The 19905-nt window shown below is 39.3% G+C and overlaps 1 protein-coding gene across 1 annotated transcript in view; it reads right to left on the bottom strand.

The window, feature by feature from the left end:
• CGNL1 (cingulin like 1) overlaps positions 1 to 19905 on the bottom strand; it is a 1082391-nt gene that overhangs the window by 889753 nt on the left and 172733 nt on the right. The window contains exon 5 of the mRNA XM_044078976.1: positions 6773 to 6921. Within this exon, the coding sequence (XP_043934911.1) occupies positions 6773 to 6921 (149 nt within the window). The remainder of the gene's footprint in view (positions 1 to 6772; positions 6922 to 19905) is intronic.

Genomic DNA, 19905 nt, shown 5'->3' with positions numbered 1-19905 from the left:
AACTCTCTCTTCTCCTCCAGATTCAGGAGCCAAAAAGTTCACACATATCCAACGCGCTCAGGAGAAGATAAAAAGGTTCTTTTTTTCCTGAATAATTGTAGCAAACCACTTGTTACAAATAGAAGTAATCCACAAAAAGTATTCAGGATACTCCAGACCAATATTCTGCTTATATGAAAAGGCAACATAAAACATATAAATTAAGCAGAATAATGCAACGGCTGATACAGCAGTCTACTGAATTGTGGAAGCGCGTAATTTCTCAATAAATTCGATTTGCCTCTGGATACAGCCATTGCGTTATTCTGCTTAATCCACTTGCTACAAATGTAACAAGTGGCTTGCTTCATTCTAAATAACACACAAAAAGAGGGGAAGCCATAGCACTGTAGCTCTGCAAATGTGATGGGGAGGGAAGAAAGTTTATTTTTCTGAGTACGGTAGCAAACTGCTTGCTACAAATATAACAAGTGACTTGCTACATTTTAAATAACATGGAGCACTGAGACTGAATGCATTATTGGACTACCACTGATCGACATGTTCTGAGGATTGCAGTGTCTGACACCTTGCACCTGGGGTGGCTGCCCCCTCCCATACCCTAGCCAGATTTATGTTGTTGATAAACTGCAGATTCAACAGAGTGAATGGCAACGTAGCCAATAACTCTGTTACCAGAAAATAAGAACAATAGAACTGAAATTAGATAATACTACAGGCCAAATCTGTAATATAGAATTAGCACTGATAAACTGAAAGTGGTGATAAATGGCACTAGACCAGCAAGGGGGGGCTGACAGAGCTTGTATCTCCAAGCTCATATTGCCCAGTTACTTCTACTTCTAGTTTAGTCTGAAATCCTGTGCTATTCACACCAGATAAATAGGCCCTTTATAATTTTCATCTCCAGGTTCATAAGGCCCATACTCCAGCAGTGCTAATAAAAAAGAAGACCAGGATCAACCTTTACTGACTTTATTTGAACACTGTTGAATCCTGTCACCTACTGCAGACAAAAAAATGGCAACACAGGTGGGCTGCTTACCTCCCATGTCCACAGTTTTATTTGTAGAGACTCAAAAGACTTTGCAATAATGTTTCTTGTATGGGATGAGAGGAACACTGGCCTGAAGTTTAGTACCTCCAGTGATTTCATACATATGCAACAGCAAAACTATGGCAAGAGCCTTCTTAATGGTCATACAGTTCCCACTACGGCCATCCGGCATGAAGCCCCCCCCCTACCGACAGAGGGGATGTTCATCTGAAGGCAAATTCCATGGATTACTGGACAATGAAGACCAAATGTAATGTCTGACATTTGCAACCTGGTATCTAGTTAAAATCATGCTAATGTATGAAACACTCATGAACTAAACAAAATGAGACAGAAACCAAATTCAGAGCTAAGGACTATGAAATTTCACCAGTTCTGCTATGAATTGTTGAGTAACATTTGGTTAAGGCTACAATCAGATGAAATAAATCAGTCCATGGCTTGACTTGATAGAAAACAGCTAAATATCTTTCTGCAGGGTAGCAACCCAGTACCTCCACACCTCACTGCTTAAATATATTAACTCCTAAGTTGCACAACTGCACAGAAAATAAGCAACCCAAAAGCTTGAAATCCCTCCTGCTCTGGTAATATAAACCATGGCAGCAGTGACTTTTAAGAGCCAACTGCAACAGATGAGTTAAAGCTCATAGGTTCATAGGTGTGTACTAGGCTAATGGCCCTGGGGCCTTTACAAGCCTAGCCCATAGAAGTGCCCTGGAATTGTGCCACTGGAGTGATCCCCGGGGTGAAGTTTCTATTTCCCATCCACTTAACAAGATTTCACTTGAAGAGGGCTAGTGAGGTGCTCTGCTTGACATGTATAAGAAGTCTATTCCAGAGCATGGGTAGTCTCTGGGTTATGAACCTGTCCCTCCAGCATGTTCTGTTGATTTGTGGTATTGGGGTTAAGGTCTCTGGAGCGTGTGGTGTGGAGGGATTGGAATTTCTTTAGATGTAGCATTTCTAATAGAGCTGGGTCAGACATTGCTTTGTAAGTCAAGCAGATATCGCCTCTTAGTAGACGATATAAGACAGAGAATAGCTGGAGTTTTTTGAGTCTGTCTGTGTAGGACATGTGGCCTAGAATCCTCTTCGTGAGGTACTTTTGTGGTCTCTCCAAATGTTGCAGGTGTCTAGTGAGGTACATGCCAAATGGGGCATTATAATCTATGACTGGTCTAATGAGGGAAGAGTAGAGAGAAAAGATGACCTCTTTCTTTCTGGATGCAAAACCCTTGGTAATAAGATATGCCACATAGAAGGACCTTCTGACCATGGTGGAAATGTGGTGGTCGAAGGAAAGGTTGTTGTCAACCTGTGTCCCCAAATCTCTTATAATGCCTTCAGTGTTGAGTGGACTCGCATCAAATCTGGTAATTAGTGGGAACTGAGTTTTTCCCAAAGGGGATGACAATGCATTTTTTTGCATTATGCTTAAGGCCATGGTTTCGACACCAGTCACTGCTCTCACTGAGGCCTTTCTGTAGGATGTCTGCATCACTTGAGGAGTTAATAATGGCTCCCAGCTTGCAGTCATCTGCGAATATGTCAGCCAGAATCCCTCTTGTGTTGGCCTGGACTTCTGAGAAGTAGATGCCAAACAGGAGAGGACCCAGGACCGATCCCCGTAGGACTCCACTTGTGACTGGATGGCAGTCTGACTTGGAGTCCGCTACTTTCACACTGTGGGTTCCATCTGTGCGCTAGTTTGCAACTCACCTAATGATATAGGTGTTGATGCCTAGTTTACTGAGTTTATCAATAATTCTTGAGTGAGGAATGGTATCAAGACCTTGGCCAGATCAAGGTAGGCTGTATGAACTGCCTTACCTTCATCCACCGTTCTGGTGACTGACTCAAAGAAGTCAACCAGGTTGAGCAGGCATGATCTACCTTTCACAAAACAAAACTGCATCTAGAAATTGGAGATTCCCTACATCCTTGTTAATTAGGTCCATGATGATGCACTCCATAGTCTTACATATCAGACTTATTAGGCTAATGGGGCGATAATTTGTAGGAGCTGTAGTCGCTTCCTCCTTTATGGAGAGGGATAACTGTAGCAGTGCACCATTTAGTAGGGACAAAGCCTGAGTTGAGGCTGTGAGTGAACAGAGCACAAAGATGTGGTGCCAGTTCACTTTGTAATTCATGTAGAACACAGCTAGGGTTATTGTCGGGTCCCATGGAAGCTGTATTCTTGGCCTTAGACAATGCAGCTTTAACCTATGCTGCAGTAATGTTGGGTGTCTGCCATTCTTCCGGTATTGAGATTGGTCCTTGGGGGGGGGGGTAAAGTTGGCACCGAATCTGTCGACCAGTATGTTGGCAATATCTGTTGGCTCAGTATAGGAGGTACCATTGTGCAGTAACTCAGAGTAAACTTGGGTATTGCCATGGAGATTCTTAATATAACTATAGAAGGCTTTGTGGTTGTTTTTAGTGTCTACCACAATTCTGCCTTCATAGCTGGCTTTGGAGGTTTTGATGAGGGATCTCAACTTTTTGTTAGGGATAATAAGGGAATTTTTCAGTCTTGGGACTTCACCTTTTTCTGCAACAGTTTCTTCCTTCTGTTGTAGAGTTTATTAATGGCAGGGGACCACCAGACTAGCTTCCTTTTTTTGGAAGAGAGCATCTTGGTTCTGTTGGGTATGGAAGGAATTGACTATTGGTGTAGAGCAATGGCTGCCCATGTTAGTAATAACCAGGTCAAGGATATTGCTTCCTCTAGTAGGGGTAAGAATGAGCTGGTCCAGGGCATTGGAATTGATGAATTCCAGGAAGCTTGGGCCACTGCATTGGTGCATGAGTGGCTTTCCCAGCTGGAGGGGTACTTGAAGTCACCTAGTATGAGAGTGTTGGGTTGGATCTTAGTTTCCAGGGTGCTTAGGAACGTGGAGTGAGAGTCTTGGGACATAGTTGGGGACCTATAGCAAGCTACGATCTAAATCGCCATCTTACCCACTATTAGTTGCACCTGGAGCATCTCAGATGCATTATGCTGGGCTACTAGTCTAGAGGTGTGCATATCCTTTATGAATATGGAGACACCACAGCCTTTGGTGATTCGGTCCCTGTTCTGGGGCTGAAAGGTGTGGAATGAGTTACAGCTTGGTAGCACAGGGGTGCTTTCTGCTGCTTTAAACCAGGTCTCTGTTACAGCACTAATGTTGATGTTCTCCACTTTGAAGAGCACTTCCAGTGAGTGCATCTTGAGATTTAGACTTCTAGCATTGAGCAGCACAACCCTCAGATTGCATTTATTTATAGCTGTTGGACCATACTCCTTCAGCCTTGTTCACTTCATGCTCAGCCAGGGCTAAATGAGCCAGTTTCAGCATATATGGGAGATTCCTCTTTAAAGCTGGCTCTGTTTTGTTGTGTTTTACTCTGAAATCCACTTGATGAAGGGACACTGCGTTGACATTTCACTGTGTTATTGACAGAACTACTAAATTGTACAATGATTGTCTGGAATTTAAACTGACCTACACAGTGCATAGTACACTAGAATTTCAATTTATTTGTTGTTTACTACCTTTGAAGGAAGTGAATATACCTTTTTCAGTGTATGCACATGTGCACGTCACTCTCTTTCTCTTCAATATGTCATCTCTCTCTATCAGACTGAATGGCTCTCTGGAATGTGAAGGATGGAAACTAAATAGTGGAAGAAACTGTTTTTCCTGTTGACAGTTTCCCCGTTTGGCTTCATCTACAGATTTTACTCTCTGGAATTTATAGAAAAGGACTTAAAGTAAAGCCCTTTTCATCGTGTTTTTGCACTAGATATGCTTTTCGGATACACCCATGCATACTGTTACAGTGCTGGAACACCTCAGTGGTATACTATGGAGGTGAGTGGAAGCTCCAGGCATGGGATACCAGATTACAGAGCTGGAACACCTTGATGATGTACTATGGAGGTGAGTGCAGGCTCCAGGCATGGGATACAAGATTACACAGCTGGAACACCTTGATGATGTACTATGGAGGTGAGTGCCGGCTCCAGGCATGGGATACCAGATTACAGAGCTGAAACACCTTGATGATGTACTATGGAGGTGAGTGCAAGCTCCAGGCATGAGATACAAGATTACAGAGCTGGAACACCTTGATGATGTACTATGGAGGTGAGTGCAGGCTCCAGGCATGGGATACAAGATTACATTGCTGGAACACCTTGATGATGCACTATGGAGGTGAGTGCAGGCTCCAGGCATGGGATACCAGATTACAGAGCTGGAACACTTTGATGATGTACTATGGAGGTGAGTGCAGGCTCCAGGCATGAGATACAAGATTACAGAGCTGGAACACCTTGATGATGTACTATGGAGGTGAGTGCAGGCTCCAGGCATGGGATACAAGATTACAGAGCTGGAACACCTTGATGATGTACTATGGAGGTGAGTGCAGGCTCCAGGCATGGGATACAAGATTATAGAGCTGGAACACCTTGATGATGTACTATGGAGGTGAGTGCAGGCTCCAGGCATGGGATACCAGATTACAGAGCTGGAACACCTTGATGATGTACTATGGAGGTGAGTGCAGGCTCCAGGCATGGGATACCAGATTACAGAGCTGGAACACCTTGATGATGTACTATGGAGGTCAGTGCAGGCTCCAGGCATGGGATACCAGATTACAGAGCTGGAACACCTTGATGATGTACTATGGAGGTGAGTGCAGGCTCCAGGCATGAGATACAAGATTACAGAGCTGGAACACCTTGATGATGTACTATGGAGGTGAGTGCAGGCTCCAGGTATGGGACATTAGAAATGGGTGCTTAGGAAGATGGTGCAGAACACTCATCTAGCATTCCGCCTTAGGACTGGTGAGCTCACAAGTTGCTCATGAGGCAGAATCTGCAGGATGCATGAGGTGTTATGCAAGGCATCCAAATGTAGAATAGAGCTCTCAGGGCTTCAGCCTCAAAGCATATGGAGAATGCATGTCATAGTGTAACATGCAACAATGCCACATATATATATATATGCCAAGTGACTACCCCCACCACAAAGCTTCTTCCTAATAATATCCCCCACCACCACAACATCAACTTTTCTTGCTCTGCTCAACTAATTATTTTTCTTTATGGCTATAAAACAGTGCTTTGGGGGGAGGGTGCTGAAAACTAAAGACCGTCTGCCATGCAGGATGAACCCTGCGATTAGTTGCTTGTGAATGCGGGATGAACCCTGCGATTAGTTGCTTGTGAATGCGGGATGAATGCTGCGATTACTTGCCGGTGATGCACCTAGAGATCATGAGAACAGGAATGCAATGACTGCAGGAAAACATTCTCTGAAATTCTCCATGGTTTGACTTGATCAGTACAGGCTTGTAGTTCATTTCTAACTTTCACGGGAACTCTGTAGGGCAATTTTAGGCTCTAACAGCTCAAATTCTTTGTACAGGTAAAGAATATTACTATCAGGCTTGAACATTTTTCTTATGCACATAAAACTATTACAGTAAAATCTACATATACTCACAAAAATCATATGCGATTAAATTTTTAGTTCCCACACATTCCACATTAACAAAAAAAAAAAACTAAATTACTACTCATCTCTCAAGTGTGGCAAATCACATATCCACACCCACATTACAATAGAACTTGATTATCTGCATATTTGAGAAGATATTGATACCAGTCTTATTTTTTTTTGTTTGTTTTTTTACAATCTAACCACTCACTCTTCCAGGTTGTTTCGGAGATCCTTTTCACTTTTAATTAAACGCTGACGCAAATCATTATTTTCCTCACTGGAATTATTCAGCTGGTTTTGTACATCTTTCAAGTTCACCCTTGTTTTCTCTTCAGCTTCTTTGGCACTTTCTTGATTCTGAAAACATATAAATTGATTGATTATTAAAACATTGAGTACATAAAACAGGAGATCATTTTCCAAAGAAAAAATATCAGCAACAACAAAGTCATAAACACAACTGTTTCTGAACCACTATATTCTCTGCATTTGATGATGAAAATGTAAAAAATACAATCAAAGTAATTTCATATTCATACAGTCAGTACCTGGCAGCTGACCTAAGGCAACATGGATCTGTTTTTATAGGTGTGGTAATTTAGTACATTTCTGATAACTAGTTATCCTTAAAAATTATTGTAGAATATCCAGAATTCAGCCCATAACCTCCATAACCTTGTACAAGTTCAGACTGCCAAAAAAGCCTTGGCAGAAATAATTCATTTGAAAAGTTGCCCACAATTTCTAAAACTTGCAAAGTTAAAATTGCATGCATGGCCAGCTGTGAAAATGGTTAGCTCAAGCACCTAAAATATTATTCATTCTTATCTATTAATTGTTCTTTGATATGTTTCTGCAAGATTCTTTTAATTTTCCCAAGACGAAATGAATCACATCATTTATTTGGCAAGAGCAACGCAAACTCAATGGAGCAGAACCTTCCGAGCGGAACTGTACATATATATATGTGGCCAGATAATGTCAAGGACAAGACCAACAGTGAAAAAAAAGCTTGACATGGGGATTGTTGTGACAGAAGTACAATACTTTAAGGGGGGTTTCTATTTCATGATAGGATATAATTAGGCTAATTGTTTCATAACTTTACTGGTCAGGAGGTAACATACAGCAGTGATACAGCAAACCCGTATCTACAGAGTAGGGTATCAGGACTAACTGATATACAATACAAAGACTAGGAAATCCTATAGTTTCACAGGGCTGAGGGCAGCTACAGGGATCGGTAATAAGTCACATGATGAATAGCAAAGCAGTAAGCTTATAACGGAACAGAGCTGCAGTGCTAAGCTGCATACAATTTAAAAAACAGCAGCACATATCGCTGTAAAGTGCTGAAGACGCAAAGCATAATCACTACCTGGCACATGATACAAAAGTATCACAGTAAACCTTATAACTGCAACGTGGGGTTCAGCACTGAGAAAAGCTATACTGTGCATCCTAAAACTATACAGCAAATGGTAGGAGATACCCAAGAGAGGACTGCACTAAGTGATGTAGGGTGGACAGAAAAGTTCCAAAGTTCCAATGTGTGATTTGATGCTGAACATTGCACAACGCATTCTACAAGGCCAGGAAAAGTTAAAAGTACTGTACATAGCTGAGTGGCAGTATGAGCCCTGTCAGTGTATAGTGTATAAGGTGATACAGGGGACTGCATTAGTGCAAGGCATCTTGCAACTCTACTGTGCACAAGGTGTTCAGGGATTCACATTAGTGTAAAGCGTAGCACATAAGACGGGAGCAGTGTGCACCATACAACGAACAGAACAGATAGTGCTAAGATAGATAAGACGGTTAAATTACAGGAAACACAACAAAGCAGCAATGTAACCTGATAAGATGGTAAAATTACAGGAAACACAACAAGGAAACAATGTAACCCTAGAAGTGAGCAACACCAGGCAATGCAGGTAGCAATGTGCTCCTAGAAGTGAACATCCTACCAAGCACAGTATGTGAAGGGAACAGTTTAATGTTTGCCACTATGCACCTTATGTCTTCATGGCATGGTGCATGGTAAAAAAGTCTAATACATGGGTGCATCTTAAACATTGACAAAGCCATGACACCAACAAAATGTAGAACATGGCTGTACAACAGCACCATGCATTATGAGTGAGAGTGTAGCATGACATAGTGAAAATCAACAGATCCGGAACGTTGGACTGAAGATCCTTTTGCTATTCAGCTGGCAAACATTGATAAAACAAGCAGTAGTGAAGTAGTCCATTGAGTTAAGTCAAGCACAATCTAAAATAAACAGCCAGTGTAAAATGAAAAAGACTAGGTCAAGTCAACACAGAAAAGATAATTTAATAAAACACTAGCTTATGTTCACAAGCTTTCACATAAAATGGTTCATCAGGTAAACAGCATTACATTACATACACTTGTATTTAAATTGGTTTAATAATCAAGTCATAACAAAATCATAAAACAATTGGCTAAAACCAGTTTACTGACAGCATCTCAACCTTAAAATAAGTTTCAAATTATTTATTGCATTTAAACCTGAATAATTATCAAATCTTAAAATATTTATCCAATGATATTCAGCATTTTCAATGGTAATATTTACATCACCACCTCTTTTACTTTTATAAAGCACTTGTAAAACTACAAACTTAGGGGTGAGTATTTCACCTGACTCACTAATGTGTAAAAAACAAGCAAAGTGCAGTTCCACGGCTGATAAAAGACGAAATTCCAAATCCAATGTTGTCAAAAAGTTTAAGAAAAAAGATGAGCGCTTTCACAATTCAAACAATTGCTTCTTCAGATCACAAAAAAAAAATCACAGGTCTAGGTACTCCATCAAGTAACAATAATTAGTCATGTGATATGTAAAAAAGTAGTAAATGTGCTCAGGAAGAGAGCTATTTAAAAAGACAACCACAGTAAAAAACATCCTTCATAATAAACATATGTGTGAACAAGATACATAAAAACTGTTAAAAATCCAACTATACTCTGAATGACCTGAAAATCTAGACATATTTATATATTATATTAACTAATGTTGTATAAATATTATATAAATTACTTTCTCAAACCCCTGTTCTTTAATTCTGGTTTCAGGGGGACTACATCATTTAGACCAGAGCCTTTATGCACTTTGAGTACAAGAATCCATCTAGTTTCATTGCGTTCAGTATTAATATATCACTTGCACTACAGAAAGTAATATCAAATGTTGTGTCGTATGCAATGTACATCAATCTGGTAACATGCAGAATTATAACTATTGACCCATAAGCCTAACAAGGCTCATCTGCAAGCCTAGAGAAGAGAACAGCATGGACCTTATCCACAGGTACATAGGTAACCTTCAACATTCTTGAGTGAACCTATGTTGTTGTTTGTAGACCAACAACTGATGCCAAAACCATGGCCTTAAGCTCAATGCCAAAAAATGTGTTGTTGTCCCCACTGGGAAAAAAACGGTTTCCTTGAATTACCACATTTGATGGTAGTTCACTGAACACAGAAGGCATTATAAGAGATCTAGGAAAACAGGTTGACAGCAACCTCTCTTTTGACCACCACATTGCCTCTGTGATCAGAAAGTCATTCTATGTGGCACATCTCATTACTAAGGGTTTTGCATCCAGGAAGAAAGAGATCATTGTCTCCCTCTACTCTTCCCTCATTAGGCCAGACATCGAGTTCAATGCCTCACTTGGCATGTACCTCACTAGACACCTGCAACAACTGGAGAGGCCACAAAGGTACCTCACAAAGAGGATCTTAGGCCTTAAATGTTTGTCCTATATGGACAGACTCAAAAAACTCCAGCTATTCTCTGTCACATATTGCCTACTTAGAGGCGCTCTCTCCTTGTCTTACAAAGCCATGTCTGAGCCAGCTTTGTTAGAAATGCTACATCTAAAGAAATCCAAATCCCTCTGCACCACATGCTCCAGAGACCTCAACCTCATTACCGCAATCAACAGAACGTGCTGGAGGGACAGTTTCATAACTCAGAGACTGCCCATGCTCTGGAATAGACTTCCCATACATGTCAAGAAAAGCTCCTCACTGGTCCTCTTCAACAGAAATCTTGATGAGTGGATGGGAAATAGAAAATTCACCCCTGGGATCACTCCAGTGGCTCTACTCAACAGAGGCACTAGGAACGAAGGTTGGGTGACACAATGCCAGGGTAATCCTATGGGCTAGGCTTGTAAAGGCTCCAGGGCCATTAGCCTAGTACACACCTATGAGCCTATGAATAATATCACCTAGTCTCAAATCAGTCCTGGTGACCTCCAATACCTGAAAGGCAAATTTATGCTGATCCCCTTCCTGTGCTACATGTTTAACAAGTGCACTGTACTCTAATCTTTTACTAATACAATATAAATGATCTCTTATCCATTCAAGGAGACGTCTGTTGGTCTTGCCAACATAAAATTTTCTACATGTCATACACTGAGCTAAATATATTAGATTCTTGGTATTACAATCTGCGGCAGAACTGAGGCAGAATTTTTACAGTTCTTTGACTATGTGAATACAAGAGTCAGTTTCCTGAAGTTTACTTTTGAAAACTCTTCTGAGTTTTCACATTATTTGGATGCACAAATTCATAGGGATAAAGAAGATGACAGTATTTCCACAAATGTTTATAGGAAAGAATGTTATGTACCTTCTTACCTGCAGAGAGATAGCGTGCATCCGGGGCATATATTCCCCAATGTTATGAAGGGGCAAATGCTATGTGCCTCAAGGCTAACAGCTAATGATATAGATTTTGAAGAGAGCTTGGTAAAACTCACCAAAGATTTTGAACATAGGGGTTATGATAGTACTGAGGTTCATAAAACGAGTGAAGTAATTAGGAAGGAGAGGACGAATCTCGGTAAACCTTATTTTTCCTCACCCCAGAGAAAAAATGTTTCAAACAATAGATCTAGAGATAGAAAAATGTGTTTTAATTTAACATACAGTAGTGAAGTCAATGTTTTTAAGAAAATAGTAAACACTGGCATGTTTTGCAAACTGATGAAAATACAGCTGGAATTCTTGGAACTAAGCCCTCTTTTGTTTACAGGAATAAAAAATCATTAAGAAGACAGTTATGCTACCCTAAACATGAAGGGCAAGATATGAACCACATACTGAGAGGCACTAAGAGATGTGGCGCTTGTAATTTTTGTACTAGTATAAATGAAGATCCAAACTTTATACATCCTGACTCTGGGCATAAGTTCATATTTAATGTTAAAGCAGATTGAAACACCAAAAATCTAGTATATTCAGGTAAGTGTATGACATGTAGAAAATTTTATGTTGGCAAGACCAACAGATGTTTCCTTGAATAGATAAGAGACCATTTATATTGTATTAGTAAAATATTAGAGTACAATGCACTTGCTAAACATGTAGCACAGGAAGGGGATCAGCATAAATTTGCCTTTCAGGTATTGGTGGTCACCAGGACTGAAATGACACTAGGTGACATTATTAATACTACTGAACGCAATGAAACTAGGTGGATTCTTAGACTCAGACCACATAAAGGCTCCGGTCTAAATGATGTAGTCCCCCTGAAACCAGAATTAAAGAACAGGGGTTTGAGAAAGTAATTTATATAATATTTATACTACGTTAGTTAATTTAACATATAAAAATATCTAGATTTTCAGGTCATTCAGCGTATAGTTGGATTTTTAACAGTTTTTATGTATCTTGTTCATACATATGTTTTTTATGAAGGATGTTTTTTTACTGTGGTTGTCTTTTTAAATAGTTCTCTTCCTGAGCACATTTACTACTTTTTCACATATCACATGACAATCATTGTTAATTGATGGAGTATTTAAACCTGTGTTTTTTTTTTTTTGTGATCTGAAGACGCAATTGTTTGAATTGTGAAAGCGCTCATCTTTTTTTCTTAAACTTTTTGACTACATTGGATTTGGACTTTCATCTTTTATCAGCCGTGGAACTGTACTTTGCTTGTTTTTACCTGTTGACTATTTGATTTTGTGCAGCTAACTGTTGTGAGGTATTTATATTTTCTTGACTCATTAATATGCTTCTATAAGGCATTTGTTGCAACATGTCTGTGTATATCAGATAGGTTGTCACATATTCACTCTCTGAACTTATGAACACTACACTTTTCCAATAATGTGCTTAGAATCGCAGTCAGCCTAGTCTTTACATAAATAATTAGCATGAGTTGGAGGTGTAAAATTGTCCATCTTAAAAATGTATTTACAAAAGTTACATTTGGTACATGAGAAAGGTCCCTTTCTCACTCTATCCCTTTGTTAATATTATCTTGCTCTTTATAACACAAAAGTTGCTTGAGGTTACGTGAAGTTTATATCCAAATACTATCAAAAATTACATCCTTCAGAGCTTCCAGGACTGGAAAATATGCCAACGATGCTTTATAGTGTCCTTCTTATAATAACTGTGTCTATTACATGCAAATCTGAATTGTAATGAATTTTTATTTGCAGTTCCTATATTAAAGTCTAGCCAGAGGAGGTTGATTAACCTCTACACCTTGGGCAACTCAGGTTCAATTAGTGGCTGGTTGACTGAAGGAGAGACAGGAAGTATCCTGGAGAGACAGAATTCTGTGGCAGGCTAGGGATATCACGATAAGGGGTGTGGCCCAAAGAACACAAAGGATTGTGGACATGACTGAGATGCTATGGTGGAGGAAAGCAATGCTCTACACATCCCCATTGCATGTCCACCCCTTGGACACAACCATAGACACCACATTGGGAAGTTGGAGTAACAGGGTAGGCCATTTAAAGTAAAAATACCCCTTATCTGAATAGAGATGGCCAGAACCCCAGGAAGCCCTTGGGATCCAGCCTGGCTCCTGATGCACTGGAGCAAGTTCAGGGGGGGCAAAAAGAAACTGGTAATCTTGGGGATGGATGCAGGGAACTGTGTAAAAGGCTGCAGAATGATGCAGGGAAGCAAAGAGTGCTACAAGGTCCTGTGCAATTCAGAAACATACAGAACTTTGTTATGTTGAAGAACCATTACTACCTTCCCATTTGTATGTTATCTGAGCTATGTACTCCATAATTACCATCCTGCAAATGAGGGACACCTTCTGGGCTGTGCTGATGTTTCAGTCTACTAATGCCCATCTCCACTGCTATATGGCTGTATTACAGTTCTGGTGGTAGCATACAGGGTGGATGGTGCTATGCAGCTGCCAGGCTGCAGTCCCTACACCTTTTTTTCACTAATATATTACTTATTTTTAAGACTATTCTTTGGCTGACAGCCTTAATTTACTTACATGTGTATAACTTCAGATTTGTGCCAGCTGATGCTATGAAAGTGCTGCACTATATACATGCTCTAACACGTTAGCATACATTACACACATCTGCAGTTAACTATGGAAAAAAGGGGTGATGATGGCTGCTGGACTGTCTTGTAAAACAGCGCATCAGAACTGTTGATTTCCTCACTGATTTTTCAGGCTATGTTTGCTTTTACCTCCTGCTGCCACAACAGTAAAAAATTGCAAGTGTTGCAGTTACAGGGACTGTGCAAGTTACAAAGTGTAACAACAAATGTAGCTACCAGTAAAAAAAAAAATATGGGCTGACTAGCAGCCTGTCATGTGAGGGCCTCCCCAGCCAGACACACCACAGAGTTCTTGGTGATGGTTAGTATATCACAAGGTGGGTGGCAGCCTCACAGGGCAACTTGTTTTTTTGTGTGTAAGGCCAGAGAAAGTTTCCCTTGAAGCATCTCTGTAGTCATGCTGCTGTGGTCTGCATGGGTGCTAAACAATGCAGTGCCTACAGTCCAAACAACCTAGTTACAGTTCTACATGAAGGCAGAAACCCTACAAACAGGAAACAAACCAGTGTATGAGCGGTTAGGAAGTGAATAATGAAGAAAAAAGCATGAGTCTCCATGACAACAGAAGAGCCAGCCACTCTAACCTAGAAGTCCATATACGCGCAAACACACGCACACACACTGTAGAAAGACTCTGCTATGCATTGTTTGAACTAAGATACATTTAAAGATAAGGTACACAAGACTCTTAGTTCTAATACGATTCTCCCCAAGTCAAAGGGTAGAGCCAGTCTTACTCCTAAATTGATAGCAGACATTCAAGCGAAGACAACCACCCCACTTATACTATGCAACTCTTCTTCATTTCTCAGAATGAGGTGAAATGAATTGCCCCAACAACATGAAATTCTAAATTACCCTGCATTCTACTTTAAAGCAGTCACGTCCAGGAACTTACAGATTCACCTAAATCAATAGACTACAAAACCAACCATCAATTACACTACCTATATCCAAAAGTTCTAAAGCAAGCAGCTTCCTTTGTTTCCAGACCTTTAGCCCGCATTGTCGCTCTGTCTTTAACCACAGGATTAATCAGAATTAATTCCACTTTAAACATGCTTTAATTAATTATACCCATTCCCAAGGCCCTTCAGCTTAAATCTGCCAATGACCATGGGCCAATGGGTCAATTATGTCCTTTAGTTAAAATCTTTGGAAAATGTGTTTACCTCAGTTCCATGAACGTTTGTATGATATGCAAAATGTCTTTCAACCAAAACAAAAACCTGCTTTCTAACTTTGCAAGTTTATCAAAAATTACATTGTTTGGTGGTTCTAGGACTTATAAAATAGCAGAAACTAACCATGACTACCTTTTTCTAATTTAACGAGGGCTTTTGAGACAGTTACTCAATAACACACAACTGGACGGACTAGGTTACTGTGGTTTTCACAGGATATATCGGCATTGTTCAATAACTGACTATAAATGACTGAACAGAATCTTTTCAGTTTGTAGTTAATGGTTTCCTTCTAGACAAACAGTACATTAAGTTGGGGTTCCACAAGGCTCTATATTTGCTCCATTGCTTTCCTCATTCTTTATGAGTGACCCACCTTGAGACCTACCCCACCTAAAAATTTACCATGTATATTGACAGCATGGTGTTTACCTACTGCAGCTTCCAAGTCACCACTTCAGGTGGTAGCCTAATTACTTCAAAAGGACTTTTCTTCTGTTAGGAATTGGCTATCATCCAACAAACTGTACAACTCAAATATACTTACAGTGCTGTTACCTGGCACAATTAAAGACTTAACAATACTGCTACACCCTGGATTATAGATCCCTTAAGGAACATATGTACATTTATTACACAACAACATCCTCTATATACTATGTTGGATGAGTCCCTTTCTTTTCATAAACTCATTAAACATACCTCCCCCTAAGGTACTTTTTCAACTTTAGGAAGCTTTTAGTGTTTCACATCTTCTCACTTTTGAAGTTAGCTATATATATAATATATATATATATCTACATATATATCGGTTTTATTTATATATATATAATATATATATATATATATATATATATATATATATATATATATATATATATATACATATATGTGTGTGTGTGTGTGTGTGTGTGTGTGTGTGTGTGCCGATGGGTTTTATCAAATTTATGGCCAGGACAACAATCAAGAAGCACAGCTTCATCACCCAATGCTGGTGGAATACGCAGAGTATCATAAGAATTGAATATTCCCTGCCAATCACTGCCTCCCTTCCTGGGCATAATACTTCGGTACTATGAAATCCAGAAAACCAAATTCTTTGGCTTATTAACTTATCAACTACGAATGAACATCACCGTACTTCTAATGAAAGGGCAAAAACGTTACCTACCACTGCTTGAGTAAGCTTCCTACTAAACAGATTTTCCTTTAAAGTACTTTAAGGCAGATTTTATCCGCCATTTATACAAAAAAATTACAGGTCCATCATTATTATGCTCTTACAAACATTGATACTCTAAAATTATCAGACTCTCCTCATCTCTTCAGCTTCTTGTGAAAAATCATTTTACAAACTTGACTGCACCTCACACAGCAAACTGCTTAGGGAAATAAGCTCAGCAGATTATGTATTATGATAAAAAATGAAGGAACACGTTACACAAGAATACAATGTCTTTTTTGTATCTACTGGGTAATAATGCTGTTATGCAACAGTTATTCACTCTGCTATTTACTAAAAACAATATTAGATTATAGCTAAGAATATTTACAATGGCTGACTGCTGCATGTTGTACTTTATTTTAATTATTGCATACTGTAATTATTGCAATGACTGTTTATACTTAACAAGTGTCCCGAGTCACAACAGGTTCAAAGGTAGTTACTGGGCATGCAGCCTATGAAACCATTGAGACCAGGCCAAACCCCCAATTTCTCCAAAGCATTATCTTAAAGTGACTTGCTCAAGGTCACCCAGCAGGCAAATGAAGGCAGAGGAAATCAGACCCTGTACATCAGATCACATGCTCTGCTATCAAACTAAACAAATAAGCAAAACACTGCAAAAACAAACGCATACTAAAACTACAATAAAACACCCTCACAAGTCACCACAGAAAGCCAATTAAGGAAAGTTTTATTGCAAACACCAGTAGTACATTAAGGTTCTTAAAAGCTATCTGCAGTCCATTCACTGTTCTGTTATTTATTTAATTTTATTTATTTTCAATTTTTGCAGTTGAGATGGGGTGCACAATATGACACACACACACACACACACACACACACACACACACACACACACACACACACACACACACACACACACACACACACACACACACACACACACACACTCATCTACTTTCACCAGTCTTCAAGCATGTTTTTGAATGTGCAAGCAAATCAAACATCATGAGGCAACTATGTGCAAACATGGAATGCATCACAAAAGACACCCCCCAACTGAGAATTGAACTGGAGGTCCAAGAGTTGTGAAGTATAATGTGTCATTGAACCCCAAACCCGGTAAGCAAGAATGAAAGGTCCATAATGCACAATGCACAACAGTTTGTAAAGCAGAAACAGGTAATGCAGAACAAAATTTAAACCTATAACAACTCTAACCTTACCAATTTACTAGCAGTACATCATTAAATGTGAGTGTGCCACAACAGTTTGAAACTGTCTACCTCTCATCAGAGATAAGTGAGGTTATTACTAAGACAAGAGCACTATACCTGAAAGGTCAGTCATTTCAAAAAATGCCCAAGCAAGCTTAAAATGCTGCAGTGATAAAGGATTACAAGTGACTAATGTTGCAGCTTTGTACCTATCAGCACTTCTCTAAACCTACTTCAACACCCATTTACATATGCATTAGGAAAGTCAATTGTACGTTTGTCTAGCTTCCTGTCTTAATGTGCCTGATAGTTCATTTTCTAACTATGGGCATGGGAAACCAAAGGTCTGCTCTTTAACTGATTCATGTAGAGGTACCCTGTGCCATGAACCCAATGGAAACAAACTGTCGTTAAGCCAGATAGGTTAGCTATACTGCATCTTTTCTTGGGATACAGACTACATAATCGTTAATGCAACTATATTATATGTAACTACACTGATTCATGTCAAATAAACCAATAAGTCATTAGCTGCTTTTGTATACTAACTGCTTATTATTCAAATGTTCCTCCTTACAAATACACATTTAATGGTATTTTCACACAGGAAAAAAAGACAAAAAAAAATAGCAATAAGTAAACATGTATTAATAAATAAACCAAAGTTAATGTACTGTGACTGTATACCTGTATAAATTGTGATCCATCTTTGGTAACCATCTTAATGATATGCTGCAGGCATCAGGACTGCCCAGCACATAAACCTTTCTCAGCCTGCTTAGCTCCCTCTCCCAGTGCTATTATGAATATATCTATCCTCTTTTCCATGTATCCTAAAAGTGCAAACGCATGTCCGGCAGATTCCCCCATACAGTAAAGGATTAAAGGAAAACAGCATAAGAAACAACAGCCTACTCATCCCGGGGGCAGGAGTGAACGTTGTGTTGGAAATGGTTACCGAACATGGGTAATACTCACACCGATCAGTTGTTATGGTACATCTTCAATAACCATCAAGACAGACACACTAGCAAATCATCTTTGTTGGTCCTCTGGTCATAATAGCATCTCTTTCAAAAAGGAAGCCTGAAAGTTTTGAATTCAAAAGTAATGCCTAGTTTGCAGTGTTTAGCAAAGGTATTTAGTATATATATATATATATATATATATATATATATATATATATATATATATATATATATATATATATATATATATATATATATATATATATATATATATATATATATATATATATATTGTCATCCACCATTGAATTTGATATAAAAAGAGTCAACATAGCCATGACCTTTTGTAGTGGACGTTTTCTTGACTTTCAGGTAGCATATATAATTTTAAGCATTCTGCTAATTTGTTTGTTTCTGCTAATTACTTTGACAGTGTCATTTTGCAAACCTTGACATTTTTCTTTGTGGTTGGCATAGGAAGTAAACAGCTGGGCACAGTTTCTGAGTGACTTCATTTTATTAAAGTAAAATGGAATTTCATGTGAACATTCATATTGTAAAGAAAGTATTCACCATTGTTGAATGAGGACAGAACAAAAACAGAAAGTTAAAGGTCAAGTTAGACTCTGTGGCCACCCTATGTACCTTACAGAAGATTAAATATGGAGGTTTACTCATAAGACTTTAAACTTAGAGATCCTCCTTGCCACAAACATGGTAGCCAAGAAAGGGGTCTTCCAGGGTAGAAACTTCAAATCCCTCATGGCTGTCAGTTCAAATAGGGGCCAGGAAAGTTTCTTCACTATTAAATATGTGAGGATACCAGCACGGAATGAGATCTCGCAAGGGAGGCCTTGGGTAAAAGATACCTTGAGATCTCTCAATGTAGGCCTTGGGTAAAAGATACCTTGAGATCTCTCAATGTAGGCCTTGGGTAAAAGATACCTTGAGATCTCTCAATGGAGGCCTTGGGTAAAAGATACATTTGAAGAAGGCCTTATTGACCTTCAGAGAAATGACAGATGTAGGTCGAGTACCTGAAGTATAAGACAGGAAAGCAAGCAGGTTAACCTTGATGGAGGAACAGCCAAGTCCTTTGTCAAAAAACCCAAATAATATACTAAAACTGAGAAAAATTCAAAACTAGTACCCTAAGTTTTGCCTTTGTGCCCATATAATGAAATGTGTTCACTTCTTCTTTATATTTCTAAAGAGAAGGGTTCTGTTATGAACTGAGGACAGCTATAACTTTAAGGTATTGCAGATTCCACCTAAACGTGGAACAGTTGAAGCCATGCCACCACTTACAAGGTGTTGAGGTCCCAGGAAGACAGCAGATGTTTGAAAGAGATAAGTTGCGCCAGTCTGTCCAGGAACTGTGGCAGAAATAGTAGAGCCTAAACAGA

The sequence above is a fragment of the Protopterus annectens genome, chromosome 7.part1 (assembly GCF_019279795.1).
Source record: "Protopterus annectens isolate FY-2018-M chromosome 7.part1, PAN1.0, whole genome shotgun sequence".
Lineage (NCBI taxonomy): Eukaryota > Metazoa > Chordata > Ceratodontiformes > Protopteridae > Protopterus > Protopterus annectens.
The sequence above is the reverse complement of the archived record's forward strand: the minus strand, read 5'-3'. Positions and strand labels throughout refer to the sequence as shown.